This window comes from Neovison vison, chromosome 1, assembly GCF_020171115.1.
Source record: "Neovison vison isolate M4711 chromosome 1, ASM_NN_V1, whole genome shotgun sequence".
Taxonomy (NCBI): Eukaryota; Metazoa; Chordata; class Mammalia; order Carnivora; family Mustelidae; genus Neogale; species Neogale vison.
The window spans coordinates 286,321,513-286,337,348 of NC_058091.1; the positions used below are offsets into that span (position 1 = coordinate 286,321,513).

Below are 15,836 nucleotides of genomic sequence, written 5' to 3' on the forward strand. Positions count from 1 at the left end.
CATTCAGGCTGCTATAACACCACCACAGCCTGGGTAGTTTACAAACAACAGAAATCTGTTTCTGCCATTCTGGAGTCTGGAAGTCTGAGGCCAGAGGGCTAGCACAGTTGAGTGAGGGCCCTCTTCCAGAGTGCTTGTTGTGTCCTTACATGACAGAAGGAATAGAGAAGCCTTGCAGGGTATCCCAAGAGCATTAATCCCAAGTACATGAGGGCTCCAGCCCTGTGACCTAATTACCTCCCAAAGGCCCCATCTCCTAATACTGTAATCTTTGGGGACTAGGATTTCATCATATATTGAGGGGGACCGTCATTGAGATCATAGCAAGTACTTTTTTGTTGATTTCAAAAAAGCAAAATACACTAAAACTTTGGTCTCTTGAATGCTTATCCTAGAGGATAAAGTCAACTGCATTTCCTTGGTACTTTAAATTGAATATATTTAGTTACTGTATTGTAAATCTTTTAACTACTAATTCTGAAGGGTTTTTCTCCTGTTGTGTCTCTTCAGGGGTTTCTAAAGTTCTGCTTAATGGGAAATGTTAAATACGTTTTGTAGATTCTTTGATATGAAAGCCAGTTTTCTTTTGACAGAGCTCTTAGGAGAAATACTAGTTGTCTAATTCAACTTGATTTTCCCAATAAATACACATTCTAGTGGAGAATCCGTTTTGCTAGAATCAACATTGAGTCAGGTAGATGCTAGAATGCGAGCAAAGCTCCTTTGGCAAGTGCGTGGTTCTGCCATGTGGCTAAGTCCCTGCTCTGAGTGATCGTGGTTCCCCCGCAGCTGAGGACCACTCTCCGGGTTGATGTGATATTTATAGGTCATTAATGCCAGTCCTGCACACCATCAAAATACCTTGATATTTTTAAGAGCTATTACTAATTTGGCTTTAGGTACTTTGTTTTGTTTGTTTTTAAGTAGGCTTCATGCCCAGCGTGGAGCCCAAGGTGGGGCTTAAACTCATGACCCTGAGATTGAGACCTGACCTAAAATCAAGGGTTGGACACTTAGGTGACCCTAGGTAAAAAAAAAAAAATTTAAGGTATATTATGGTTATATTAGGAAAAATAGAGCTTAGAGGAACACAAATATTTGCAGGTGAAATTGTATGATTTGCTTCCAAATACTGTCAGGAGGGAGAGTGAAAAAGGATCTGGATGGGCTGAAACAGCCATGGGTTAGTAGCTGTTGGAGCTGATGATCTACATAAGGGTTTGTTAAACTATACTTTTGTGTCATTTTGAAATTTTCCAGGAGTATTTTTTTAATCCTGATTTTACTGACATGAATACAAATTTCAGAGTTTCTGAAGAACACTTCTTAAAGCAATGCTTTAAGGCACATAGTATTGACATGAAGGTTTTAAATATGAATGTATTTGATGTGAGGGGCATGGAAGAGGGATGTTTATAGCTGGAAGTGTAGTCACGGTGATACTGTAAGCATAAAGTTACACAGCCCAGCATTTCCTGTTGGTGTGTTGCTGTTATTTCAGAAAGACATGATTTGACTTAGGACAGTGCGTCTCAAAGTTGAGTGTGTGTCCAAATGCCTGGGAGGAAGCTGATGAAATATATAGACTTCAGGCCTCATGCCATAGAGATTCTGATGAGGGGGTGTGGAGTGGTACCCAGAAATGTACATCCTTAGTAAGCTCACAAGGTGATTTATTAACTACATTTACTGTTAGATTCTTATTTCACGGAGGTAGAGAAAATACAAAATGCAGTGGGGAACTATTTTAATTAAGACTTTTTGCGACAAAAATGACTTCAAGCTTTCATGGGTTATTTTTAAAAGAAAATCTATATGAAAGATAATGTTTACAAATCAGTCCTCACTGCCATTGACTTTTCTTTTGTAATTAATTGTTAACCATGAGAAAGCAATAAAGAAGCTAAATATGACAATACTGGCCCCCAAAGTCATCTTGAAACTATCAGACTAATGGATATAGTCGTTTGTACTGTGTTAGTAGTACATAACCAGCTTTTCCAACAAAAGGTTTAGTTCTACATAAGAAAAAAGTTGAAAAGACTGAACAGAAGCCCTGGTTTGTGCTGGTATATTTAGGCCAGTTGGCAGTCACCTCCCTTGCAGATGGGGATCTTTTGCTCTCACTCTTGGTTGTGTTGGGTTGATGACACACTACAGGGCATTTGGTGCCAGAGGTCTAGATGGTGTCATTTCCAGCACAGCAAACAAGGAACTCCTGATCATGCTTGCTTAGAAATGTGATCAATAAACAGGAAGCGTTGATGGGTAGAAGGAAGAGAAAGGAACGGGCGGGCACATACCGAACACCTGTTCAGCATCTGGTGCGTTTTGTATATATTGATTCAAGGAGACAAAGCTGCTGCTGAGCGAATACAGAACTTCCCACTCTATATAGCTTTTCACAATTCTGTCAAAACCATGCCCCAAAATGACATTTCTGTTTATTCACTGTTAGCATAATAGGAATATAAATCAGACGGTGTTTTCCTGACCCAGACAATTGCAAGGACCAAAGGGTACTAAATGAAAACAGGTCTTTATATATAGTAGTTCTTTAAAAAAAAAAAAAAAGAGGAACCATAAAATGTGAATGGAATTAATAATATTTTCTTTTTTCTATTCTGAGGTAGTTGTCAAAAATTATGGCCAAAGACTGATGTCTACCAAGTAGGAGTGCTGTTGTCTCGACACTAAGTTCCTTGCCAGTCCCATTCTTTAACTGTAGTAAGCTAAATGGGAAGGCAGTTGTGGGGATCTTAGTTCATATTCACATTTCTTACCTTTCAGATAAGGTCTATGGGCCCAGAAGAGTTCATTTTACTGCCATCAATGAACTACAAATTGTTCTCAAAGGCAAGTCTCAAATCTGTTTTATTCTCAAACATCTGTGACTCTCTTAGTAAACACACCCAGAAGAAATTAATCTGGGCATCTTATGGTCTAGTAACGAATCTTCTGTGGCCTTCGCGAAAACCTTAAATTGAGTTTCTTTACCCTTAAGATACTGGACATGGGATAAAACTTAATGGAAATATTGCCTTTCTAAAAACTGAACTTCCGCAACCATAGCCACCCTGTCCGATACTGAGTGGGCAGGGTCTCTCCCCGTGCCAAGTGCCAGGTCTGCTCTTCCAAAGGTGAGCCTGAAACACACCGCAGGAAGGTAAGCCTATTCCCACGATCCCACCATTTCTACGGCAAGCCTGCTCCAAGGAGAGATGTTAAGTTCCGTAGTTTCTGACCTTTGAAACCAAGCCAGACTAGAGTGGTCTCATGTGCCAATTGTGACTGCGCGCTGGAAACAGGTGCCGAGGCATCGGATGATGGAATGGTGCTGGCCATGCTCCTTTTTTGCGTCTATGTAGCATAAAGGCATGAAATGGGTTTACTGATCAGTGGTAGCGTTCACCTTCATCTAAAAGGGTAATGGAAGAGAGGCTGCTACTCCCACTCGAGGGAGGAGAGGCAAGACCCAAGGGTATGGCCATCTGCATTTTATATTCTGAACAGAGTGCTGGCTCTGGTGGATTTTTGGGGAGATTGGACATGTCTCCAGACATGGGTGAAGCCAACTGGGACACATAATTTAGACTAGTTTCTCCAGCTGGAATTTCTCCCAGGGAGTTCATGTAGTTTTTTTCTAGTGCCTTTAGTAAATTTTCAGGTGATGTCAACAGTCCCAGCTGACTTGGTGGGGCTTTAGGGGGTGCTGGGACATGGCCACAAGAAGCAGAGTCAGAAGCTGCCTGATTATAGGTAAAGTTCTCAAAACAGATGCAGGGTCCAGGGCTGGAGTATCTCTTCTCTGTTGGAAGGAGGTAAAGGTAGGTGGGCTTGGTAGACTCAGTTTCCGTGAATGACTTCCTAGTGCCTTCCTGCTTGTTTAGAACTTCAATAGAGTCGGGAACACAGTCCTTGATGTTCATTATTGTTAGGTGAGGATTCTCCTGGAACAAACAAACAACATGCGAATATGAAATTGTGTGTGTGTGTGTGTGTTTCTGAGTATATAAAGTATGTGAAATGCACTCAGATCTTCAGTTCTGTGTGTGTGTGTTTCATCCTAGCCACAGGTTAACTGGAGGTGGTGTTGCAAACCAAAGGATATTCCCAATGGAAGAAATCTCAAAAGTTCCATTCACCCATTTCATGGCTACCGGAGCCAAGGTGGCTGTTGCTTTGTTATATCTTCCTGAGGAGGTCTAGAAAAGTATGACTACAGTCCCAACCGTAAATTGGTCTTTAATAGATATATGGCACACATACAATTTCCCACCATTTACCTTGGATTTTATTAATGACAGAACACTGCTCTTGTAAGGATCTGGAATGTCGGGATAACACTTCTCCTTCATCCTAGAAAACAGTGAAAAATTGGATGAATTTTACAGTTAGTGACTAGTTAAGAGAACTCTGGAGCCAGAGTCCTGGGTTCCAAACCTGGCTCTGTCACTGAACTGTGGGACCTTGGGCAGGCTATGCTTACATCTACTCATTGATTCAGTGGAGGTAATTCTCCTGCTCACAGTGGTGGTGTGAGGACTGAATGAGCTGTGTGTAAAGCACTTAGAATATTGCCAAGTAGGTGTGCAGTACCAGTATTAGCTATGTTATTGAACAGGCTCCGCAGTCTTTTCAGATGGCTATCATCTTCCTTATGTATCGAACTGGAAAGCAAAAGTGTTTTAAAATTTTCATCTAAGTCTCTGTCCTTTGCTTTTTCAGCACCTTCTCTCATTATTTAATATGATTTCAAGCTTCTGAAACTCCTTTCTAGGTTTCTAGATTTTTTTTTTTTCCTCTGACTTCTTGGATAAGTTCTTCCCCCACACACTTACCACTGACTTTTCAAGTAGCACGTGATCATGATGAGCAAAATGCAGAAAACCGTAGGGAGTAGGATACGTATCAGTGTAGGGGCTGGAGAAGAAAACAAAGTGGTGTTTTTAACAAGTACTTTTCCCTCCTCAAAGGAACAAAAGTAAGTTAAAATTGAAATAATTTCAGTTATTCTTCAAAAATCTATTCATGCTAGATTCAGTCTGATTTCTGGCTGTTGGGGTGGGGGTACTATCAACCAACCAACACAGGGAACATCTGCTGTCAGCACCTTGTGACTTGGATTCGTTCCCTCTTTTATTTTTTTCCAGATTTTTAAATTTATTCATTTGAGAGAGCACAACCAAGAGCACAAGCAGGAGGGAGGGTCACAGGGAGAGAGAAAGAGAGTAAGAGCATGAGTGGGGGGCAGGGAGAGGAAGAGGGAGAGGGAGAAGCAGGCTTCCTGCTGAGCCAGGAGCCTGATGTGGGCCTGGAACCCAGGACCCAGGGATCATGACCTGAGCCGAAAGCAGATGCTTAATGGACTGAGCTACCCGGGTGCCCCTCGTTTTCTCTTCTGACAAATTGGATCACTACTTCTAATTCTTCACTCCTTCCTCCTATTAGAATTATACTCCCTGCCTTTGCCAATGCTTCCTGGTGGGCGGAGTGTACTTCTCTGCCCCTCACTGGGGGCTCAGCAGCATGACTGTTTGGCCAATCGGCTGGTAGTAGTTGTAATCCTAGCACCTGCTTTAAGTGCCCCTGCACAGGAGTGGGGTTTGATTTATGGGGATGGGGATGCGGTGGATAATGCTGGCATTCTGTCAGGGAGGGCAGGCCTGGGGAGATGCCTGACCCAGTGCGATGGGGCAGCATGGGGGTCTGGAGGCAAGGACAGTTCCTGTCTGAAGGGAACAGGACGCAAAGCAAGCCGCTAGCACCTGGCTCTCAGTTACGGCAGCGGGGAGGGGAAGGAAACCCTCCTCATGACCCCACTAGAGAATAGTTTGCTCTCAGATCCATACTTCTGACAATTATAATTGGTTTTAAGATTTAGCTAAGTTAGGGACTTAAAACTTACTTGAAAACAAGCCTGGGGCCCTAACCATGATAGCTTCCAAGTTTCAGGCCGTTTTTGCTAAACTTCTATTGAAATGGAATCCTTGCATTCAGAAAAGTGCTCACAAAGTAAGCTCGAGGAATCTCACAATCTGAAAATAGCCATGGGACCAGCATCCCGGTCAAGAGAAAGACCATGCTCGGCTCCCCAGAGAGCCAGCCTGGGGTCCGCATCCAACCAGGATCCCCTCCCAAGGTAACCCCTGTCTTGTCCACTAAGAACACAAACGGCGTTTGCCTCTTTGTGTCAGGACACCCTGCAGCAGGAGTCGGGTCTGGCTTCCGTCGCATCACGTGGCATGGCATTTGTGAGATTCGCCCCCATTCTTAGTGTGACTGCGGAGTGTCGCTGTCACTGCTGCATAATTGCTGCTGCTTTAGTAATAACCGATATCAATAGAGAGTCACAGCGAAGGCTAAGGGAGGTTTAGCATGAGGAAGGGAGATAAATAAAAGCTAGAAAATGTACTCGAGGGAAAGATAATTATTTGTGTTGTTTCTCTCTCTCTCTCTCTCTCTCTCTCACACACACACACACACACACACACACCCCTACCACCTAAATGGAATACCAATGCTGGAATAAAAATAGCCTAGAAAGGGCACCTGGGTGGCTCAGTGGGTTAAGCCGCTGCCTTCGGCTCAGGTCATGATCTCAGGGTCCTGGGATCGAGTCCCGCATCGGGCTCTCTACTCAGCAGGAAGCCTGCTTCCTCCTCTCTCTCTCTGCTTGCCTCTATGCCTACTTGTGATTTCTCTCTGTCAAATAAATAAATAAATAAATAAAATCTTAAAAAAAAAAAATAGCCTAGAAATAAATTTAAAATTTTAAAATTTACCCTCAAACAGCAAGAATGCTCAAATAATGGAAATCGTTGATTGGAATCTTAATCTGACTCTGAGAGTTCTGACCTTGGTCTTGGAAACCTGAGGCCCGAGCAGCACGGAGGGCTCCCGCCTGCCGGCAGAGTCGCAGGTGTCTTCAGCCCTGGACTGCGCGCCCGGACAGCAGCTCTCCCTGCCGCGGCCATCCTGTCCCTACAGCTCCGCTGCCAGCAAAGGGACCCTGCTCGAGGCCAAGGACCGCGGGTCCCTGCAGGCAGACTCTCAGTCGGTCTGTTCCTCGGGGAGGAGCGTCTTCCACCATCCACTATGGGATACCCGCTTCTCCCCTTCTTCCCACACCACCTTCCTGTTGGCCTGAGGTCTGCCTTTCCTGGCAACGGGGTCCTGCCATTCTCCCCGCCCTCTTCTTTCTCCTTCCAAAACAAATGCATTTTGAAAAACGGATCTCTTTATCTCACAACCCCACCCCCCCCAATCAGCAAACACCAGGCTCCTGAAGGAACACTTCTTGCCTCTGCCCCATCTGCAGCCAACAACCCACCCTACCTCTCTCAACTGCCCCCAGGAAGGCCAAGTCAGCTGGCTCACCACTGAGGGAAACCAGCCAGAAGGCCGGCTGCAGAAGACACCCACCCTCCTCCAGACAGAAGGTCTGGGGCTCTTCCGAACTGAACACAAAACCATGCCTTGTGGGATTTTCAAACCATGTTGGGACTGAGTTCCAGGGACTGCCTCAGGGCCACAGAGACAGGCCAGAGGAAGGTTCCAGGTCGTGACAGTCAGACTGGCCCCACTGTTTTCTGGTTAATATAGTGGGGTTATGTACATTGCTTTCTGAAAGAGAATCTCATCTAGAGAGCGAGAGACAGAAAATTTAAAAACTCCTAATCTCAACAAAGCCAATGTCCATGTGCGTGTTGTTAGCTTCCCAGCAACACCTAAGGGAAGAGTTGATTCGGGAAAACTCACAGTATTCATCAGGAGTTGTGACCTTTGCGAAAGCATCATGGGGGCCCTCGCCAACACTGGTGTACGGGGTGACCAAAAACTCATAGAAGGATTCCGGCTGTAGGTTTTCCACGACAAATGTCTTTTGTTCTGGGTTGTCAATTTTGTATTTGCAACACACTGCATCATCTGTAATTAAAAAAAAAAAAAATCAGGAAAAATAATTATTAGAGATCCTGTGACAGGGCTGGGCACCAATACTCTTGTTGACTCGACACCGTCAGCATCCTAAGCCAATCAAGAACTGAAGCGTGAGTCCATCACTCTGGGTCGCTGGTAAAATATTTAGGAGATGGCAAGCAAAGCAAAGGAGACAAGGGGTGCTGGCGATCCAGAAAGAGCACACGAATCTTCCAGACACAGTAAGAGCTTGAGACTTAAAAATACATTGTAATAACCTTAACAAGGTCAAAGGAAAAAAAAAGAAAAGGAAGTTAGCAAGAAAGTTTCATCATTGGCAGGTTGAGGAGCTGATGGTACTCAAATGAGTCAAAAATACCAGGCACTTTGTTTTGAGTCCGTTACAATACTGACCCCTGCCCTCTTGCCCACTAATCTGTTAAAGAGCACCTTGGACCATAAAAGCATGCAAGAAGAGGGTTCAGCCTGGCCACGGTCACACATGGCCACCTTCCTTTTTTTTTTTTTTTAATTATTAAAGATTTTACTCATTCAACAAAGTATAAGCAAGGGAGAGGGAGAAGCAGGTTCCATGCTGAGCAGGGAGCCCGGCGCAGGGCTCCATCCCAGGACCCTAGGATCATGACCTTAGCTGAAGGCAGACACTTGACTGACTGAGCCACCCAAGCGCCCCTGGCCACCTTTCAAATGGCCTTGCAGAGTGAGGTCTTGAAAGAGTAAACAAACCAAAAATGTCACCTGAAAGAACCGCCTTCTCAGATCCTGAGTGGCACCGCCCCGCCTTGGATTTCAGGTAGACGTGGTACCCTTGTATAAAACTGGGTTGGGATTCAGTGGAGTAATTCTTCCAACTCAGAGTGAAGGAGTGGGAGGTCAGGTTAGTCATAACCACTTGAGGGTTGTCTGAAGGAGCTAGAAAAGGAAGTTGGGGTAAGAAAGTCATCACTGGAAATATTCTGCGAGCACACACGTAAACTAAAAGTCGAGCCGCAGCCAAGTCTGGAGGCTGAGGCTGCCAAGTTCAGGGTTTTTCTCTCTCTCTCTAGGGGATTCATGCCTTGACACAGTTTGTGAGGGCTGGGAGGAGTTGAGCCATCTTCCTATCCAAGCCTGGCCTTTCATGGGTGAAGAAAGGGACAGCCAGAGACACTCACCAGCTTGCACGAGGTCACACAGTAGGAAAGAGAATAAAGGGTTTCTTAGACTTCACGGTGCTCTTGAATTCTAAATAGGGTTTGACAGAAGACCCTGCCAGAGAACAGGCTGATGGGGGCATTTGAGGAACTCTAGTCCCCAGGTGACAATGCAACGCCATCCAAGTGTCACTGAAATACTCCAAGCAAGGGCTCATTCTGAAAGCCTCCTGGGCCTACTTCCCACACACATCGGTGCACAGAGACACGTGCACCAGCAACACACCCGCGTGGCGCGTCCCAGACGGCTCCCACAAACGGAGCTGTGGGAGACATGACCCAATGAGTGCAAGGCAGGGGAGGTCCTGGGTGCCCAGATTTCAGCGGCATCTAATTGCTTTCCATTGCTGGTGGAATAACAGTGAAATTTCTAGGGGGTGATTTTGCAATATGTGTCAAAATTCTTGAAAATTGTAAAAGAAAAGAAACTAAAGTTAAGCCTTTGACTCAAGTATTCTAAGACTTCATTTAAAAACCATTATTGTAGATATGAATGAAAAGATACCGCTAAAATGATGGGAACTCAGAGGTCATAAGAGACTGGGCTAGGGAGAAAAGGGACTGAGCATTGCAGACAGAAAGACACCTGCAGATGAATTTTACAGTTTCTAGTTGAAAAACACTAATCATCCCACATGTCCACCAACGGGTGGTTTGACAAATGCAAACAACTGAACACTTTGCAATGATGTAGTTAGATAATACTGAGTGACAGGAGTAAAAAAAAAACTGCATGGAGTAAGATCCCATTTTTATTTAAAAATATGTATCTGTACAGAGAAAGCAATACCTGGATATACATCAAATATTAACTGGATATTTGTGTTTGGATGGTAAAATTAGCAATGAGTTTGTTTTCTTCTTTTGTATAATATTTTATAAATGGTTTTTAATGAAAATGGTTTATAGTTTATGGATCATAATATTGTTAAGACCGAATTAACAGAATAAATGAGACACTGAAAATTAGGAAAGGTGTTGAAATATTCCTAAACTCATGGCTGGGGCTCTCTGGATCGTTTCGAACCAGTGTGCCCACGGACACATTACACGCTGTCAACTTACCCAGTTCCTGGGAGTATCCCGTTTTTCTCGCTAATAAACAGGGAACCCGTTCTGTAGAAATTCCATAAATTCTGAAGTTGTATCGAACCCCCGGTCTGAAAGCATCTAGAGAAGAAAGGTCAGCAGATTGTCAGTAACACAGAGTGACAGTCTCTTTATTTCTGAAAAGGAAGAGAATGAAAAATGACTTGGCTCCTAAATAATTTCCTCCTTAGAATTCCTGCACTTCACCTCCACCATCTTCCCTGTTTCCCTTGGCCTTGGAGTCCTCCACTGGGTCCCTGGAAGCCGGCAGGGCCTGTCTGGGGCTCTTCCGAACTGAACACAAAACCATGCCTTGTGGGATTTTCAAACCATGTTGGGACTGAGTTCCAGGGACTGCCTCAGGGCCACAGAGACAGGCCAGAGGAAGGTTCCAGGTCGTGACAGTCAGACTGGCCCCACTGTTTTCTGGTTAATATAGTGGGGTTATGTACATTGCTTTCTGAAAGAGAATCTCATCTAGAGAGATGAGATTCTCTCCAACAAGAGCTCTTCAACGCCCTCTAGTCCGCGTGAAAGAAATTCAATGCAGAAGGGGTGCGGAATTCAACCAGACACAGAAAACCATTTTTAAGTCTCTTGTGACTGACTCCAAGTCCCCCCAGGAAGACTTGTCTTCTCTTGCCTCCGTGAAAGCTGAGCACCTGGAAGGCTTTGCCGGCACCTCCTCACTTTGCCCGCACACCTGCAGCTCTGCAGTTCACCTTCAACACCAGCCACGCCGCCGCCGCCCTGCTCAAGCCAAGGGCAGCCTCACTTCCTCACTCCCCAGCAGCAACAACTGAATGTCCTCCCCCGCCTCTGGCACACTCTGGACGCTGACAAGTCCCACATCTGTATCTTGAGCCCAGCAGATGGCGCTGCTGATCCCACCACTGCAGCCACGAACCCAGGCTTCTTTGACTGCTAAACTGGCAATCTTGAAATTACAACTCCAATGTGGAAGGTAGGACGAAAGTTCTACATTTTCCACTGAAAGCGAAGGAGCTGACGATTGACCCCTACAACTCTGTGTCCTTCCCCAAACCCTACATCTCTTTGCTTTTGTAAAAGCTCTCTAGAGAGGCAGGGTTATAATGTCCCTTTGCCATTCATTTGAGACCACTGATTTCGAGGCGTGAGTTCATAAAAGTCATGAAACCTATCCCAGCCTTAGGTCCAGATTATCTGTGTAAAAGTAGATTGAAGGCCAAATCTTAGGCTACATCGTTGTAAAATCTGAGCTCTGAGCACCCATGCTGGATTTGTCATCTCAAAATGATTAGTTTAGCACCAACTAGCTGAGAGATGGTCCAGAGGTCCTAGTGAACTTGCTGCGAGGCGGATGGAAAAAGATGGCAACATGCGGGCTTCTTCTTACCTGAGCTCACAACTGTGCTTGTGACATTGGGACCCAGGTTTTTCCACTGGAGATCACAGGGCGGGTCCCGGGGTTGCTCACACCACTCCACAAGGTAGCCTGTGACGTGCCTGGGTTGGGGGTTCCAAGACAGAGGGAATCCATCCTCCGTGCCTTTAACTCTTTCTTCTTCAACTTCTTCTACATTACAAATAGAGCCATGCTTCAGACAGAATTAATTGTACGTTGTTTTTTTTTAAGTTTTTAAAGAAGAAAACCAGCTTGAGCATATACTGTCTCTGACAGTGAAGAGCCCTGTCACTGGGGTGGCTACAGAAGCTTGGGGACAAGGTAATGTTTTCCTGCCTCTCACTTCCCAGCAAATATTTACTTCTGCCCTTTGGATGCCTCTTGTCCTAATCTTGAGACCCAACCAGACTTTAGTCCCTAAAACAAGGGTCAGCAGACTACTGCCAGCAAGACAAATCCAGCCTCCAGAGCCTGCTTTATGACCCTTGAGCTAAGCAGGGGTTTAAGATTTTTAACAGGGGTGCCTGGATGGCTCAGTGGGTTTAGCAACTGCCTTTGGCTCAGGTCATGATCCTGGAGTCCTGGGATTGAGTCCCACATCGGGCTCCCTGCTCAGCAGGGCATCTGTTCTCCCTCTGACCTGTCCCCTCTCATGCTCTCTCTCATTCTCATTCTCTCTCTCTCTCTAGTAAATAAATACTCTTTAAAAAAAAAAGATTTTTAAGGAGTTGCCAAAAAAATAAAGAATATAGGATATAGAACAGGGGGCGTATGACCTGTGAAGTCTAAAATATTTACTATCTTTCCCCAACAAATTGCTGACACCATGTCTGGTGCTTAATACTTACAAAAAAAATCTCTGTTGGCCAAATGAGTAATGTGTCTTAAATCCCCCAAGTAATGCTGACTGCTCCTGGACAAACTACTACTTCTTCGATGTTAGGGGTAGAAATTGAGTGAGAACGATAGAAGTAAACAAGTTCAGCTATGTACTACGTTGGGTTCTGCAGGGATGTGCACAGTCCTCATGATCAGGCTGTCATCTCAACCTATTTCATATGCCAGGGGAGTTTTCAACCGGAAACAAGTGAAAGGATCTCAGTGGACTCCCGGTTCTACTGATTTCAAGCAGAGTCACCTTGGGGGATGAGAATTTCTCCTACTTCCCCAGGCTGCCTTATAGTCAGCCACTGTTCACAGGACAGCTGGTCGCTCATGTGAGAGCAGACCCAGACCAAAGAGTGAGGGGGCCTGCAGGCAGCCGCTCAGAAAAGCAATCAATGAAGAGCAAATATTGCACGGTCCAGACTTAACTAAACATTTACTCATTACTCACCTACAACTTGAATTTAACTGGGCCTCCTGTATTTCCTTTGGCACCCCTAATTACAGCTGGACATTGGTGTGAAAGCACAGTGCTCTTAATTGTTCTAGACAATAACTACGGATACCCAAAGGAGCATGTAGCTCTAGGTATAAGACAAAGGGTTCTCTGTGAAGGTCTTTGTATACACCACCTACATGGCTTTCTTGTCTTCTTCCATTAGAGAAATAAATCTCTTTCACATCAAAGCTGACATTTTTCACTTGACTTATTCACACTGGCTAAAATTTCATCCCCCACTCTGAACCATAACCCTTATCAAGCTGCTTTTTGAAAACTGCAAATATGTTTTGAGAAGCAGAGATCAAGGAGGGAAGGAGAAAGAAAATCTTTTTCTTCAATCATTCACACTCTAGTATGAATTGGTTTAATGTTAACACTTGGCCTCATAGCTCATCAGTGACTTTATCCACTGTGGTGATTTAAGAATGTGGGCCAAGGAAGGCTGGATAGAGACTCACAAGGGTAAGTATGCAGGGGTCTGAGGGCAGGGTATGGGGAAGGAAGGTACAGTAGAAGGCCCCCAACAACCAAGTGCTCTGCAGTGTTGTTTGGACCGGGCCTCACACAAGGCTGTCTTTATCAGCTCCCCAGAGTGATTAAAATGCCCACTTTTCCTCATCTTGTCCTAAAGAAGATAGAATATAACTTTTCATTTTCTTCTATGATTATTAACTTTTTAAGTAACTCATTTTTTATTTAAATTCAGTTATTTAACATACAGGTTAGTATTAGTTCACTTTCTTTTCTTTTCTTCTTCTTTTTTTTTTTTTTTTTACAGAGAGGGATCACAAGTAGGCAGAGGGGCAGACGGGGGGCGGGAGGGGGGGTGGACAGGCTTCCCGCCAAGCAGAGAGCCTGATGTGGGGCTGGATCCCAGGACACTGAGATCCTGACCTGAGCGGAAGGCAGAGGCTTAACCCACTGAGCCACCCAGGCGCCCCCACTTTTCTTTTCTTTTTGACAAGCAAAGATCATGTGAAGAAACTCTTTAGTTTTCCTTCGGTGCCACAAACCAGATTTCTTTTTCTTCCTTGACACACTGGATAGTTCTAAAAACAAATAAAGCACCACCGTCCTCCGATCTAGCCTACGTAACCCAAGGGGAAGCCTAACCTGGAAGACCAGTGGAACCCAGCCTGCCGCAGCCCCTGGAACCAGAGCTGGAAGGCGGCGCTGCAGGAAGCAAAGCCCGGTCAGCGCAGGTGCAGGACCCAGGGCGGGATGCGGAGGACGGTCTGCCCGAGCATGCGCACTCGCACGGTGCGCGCCGTGCACGAACGCATGCGCGTGCAGGTGGCAAAGGGATAATGCGTCAAGCCTCTCCCCACAGCTGTCCCAACCGGGTCATTCACGAGGCCACCGACTGTACATGTAAGGTCATTTCCGCCTCGTCCGGTCTCCCACGGGCTACGAGACTAGCCAGTTACCGTCTTTCATTCTGCAGCTTCTGCAAAGCCCGCTGGAAAGCGGATGCCAGTCAGTTCTCCTTTCATCACCTCTGGCCGCGCTCATGGGCTCTTCCCGGTGACAGAGACTGACAAACTGTTCTACAAGAAACGCGACCCATATTTCATCAGCTGCAAAGCACGCTGACGGCTCTCCGTGGAGGCTGCTCGTTGGTGTTGCATATACTTGGGTAAACAGGAGGGAACTCTCTGAATTTGAGGACTCCCGGGGCAGCCATGTGCGGGGCTGCAGCGGGGCGCACGTTCTTCCCGCACGCGGCAGGCGCGTCCCAGAAAGCCCGCAGCCCGCCTGAGCGCAGAAGAAAAGGACGGACGGCGTTCGGCAGCTAGACATTTTGTCTCCCTGGGCTATTTATTGCCTTTCCAACTGGCCCATTCCTGCTTAATTGCATCACTGACGCTTTACCAGAGAATCAAAATGAGACAAAACAAAACTCACCGTTGCCAGGCTCTCTGGAGACTACGAGGACCGAAGCAGGGGACGTGCCCACACTGTTACTAGCCGTGATGCGGATCTGGGATGAACACTGGTTCAGAGGTAGTTCTGTACCACTGGCCGGAGCAGGAATGGAGAGGACCTCGGAGCCGGATGTTCGGTCTAGATATTCTATGACTATGTTATAGAACAGAATCTTCCCGTGGGCCTGCAGTTTCGATAGTGGCTGAAAAAAATACGGATCACCGTTTCAAAATGGGCTTTCCTTTGAAAGGAATTTGCATAATTCCCTTTTTAAAAATCTTTTCTGTCCCTCCATTGCCACACACACACACACTAGCAAATTAAAAAACAGTTTAATTGAGAAAATAACACTCTAAACCAAGCTTAAAATCAGGCATTCCACTCTAACTGAAGTTAACTAGAAAAGGAGACCATTTGAGCTCCTCAAGAGCACAACGTGTCCAGAGAAGAGGGACCAAGATAGAGAGGAAGGGCTTCTCTTCAGCCTGGATAAGAAAGGAGTCAGCAAGCGCGGAGAGGGGAAGACACGAGCAGATCCCAGCAGGAAGGGCCTGGCCTCTGGCCTCCCCTCTCCCTTCAGCGGTCTTCTCCCTGCACAGTTGTGCCCTGAGCCATTCCTGGAGCACACAGCCCCCTCCAGACCATCCTCCAGGTTCAAGAGAATTCCCTGCCCCCACTGTCCCAAGCTCACTGCCAGGGCCTGTCCCTCCAGTCTGCCTTTTCAAGGGCAGACGGTGGCCCTGGTATGTACACCCCTAGCCCTGAAAATGGACCGTGAGCAGCTGTTTACCCAGGTGTGGCCAGAGCCTGGACACAGAGACTGTGCCCATGTGAGTGCCAGGCTCCCTGCCTGAGAGCCAGCCTGGAGGTGGGAAGGAGAGCCGGGATGGGGGTGGGGCATGGCTTGGGTCCA

General features: G+C 46.0%; 1 protein-coding gene across 1 annotated transcript in view; it reads right to left on the reverse strand.

Moving 5' to 3' along the window:
- Positions 1–1,730: 1,730 nt before the first annotated feature.
- Positions 1,731–15,836, reverse strand: part of OSMR (oncostatin M receptor) — a 52,704-nt gene continuing 38,598 nt past the window's right edge. The window contains exons 11-18 of the mRNA XM_044232517.1: positions 14,903–15,125; positions 11,602–11,781; positions 10,200–10,304; positions 8,680–8,853; positions 7,762–7,929; positions 4,842–4,923; positions 4,287–4,359; positions 1,731–3,950 (exon numbers count right to left, since the gene is read on the reverse strand). Coding sequence (XP_044088452.1) covers positions 3,396–3,950; positions 4,287–4,359; positions 4,842–4,923; positions 7,762–7,929; positions 8,680–8,853; positions 10,200–10,304; positions 11,602–11,781; positions 14,903–15,125 — 1,560 coding nt within the window. The 3' untranslated portion in view covers positions 1,731–3,395. The remainder of the gene's footprint in view (positions 3,951–4,286; positions 4,360–4,841; positions 4,924–7,761; positions 7,930–8,679; positions 8,854–10,199; positions 10,305–11,601; positions 11,782–14,902; positions 15,126–15,836) is intronic.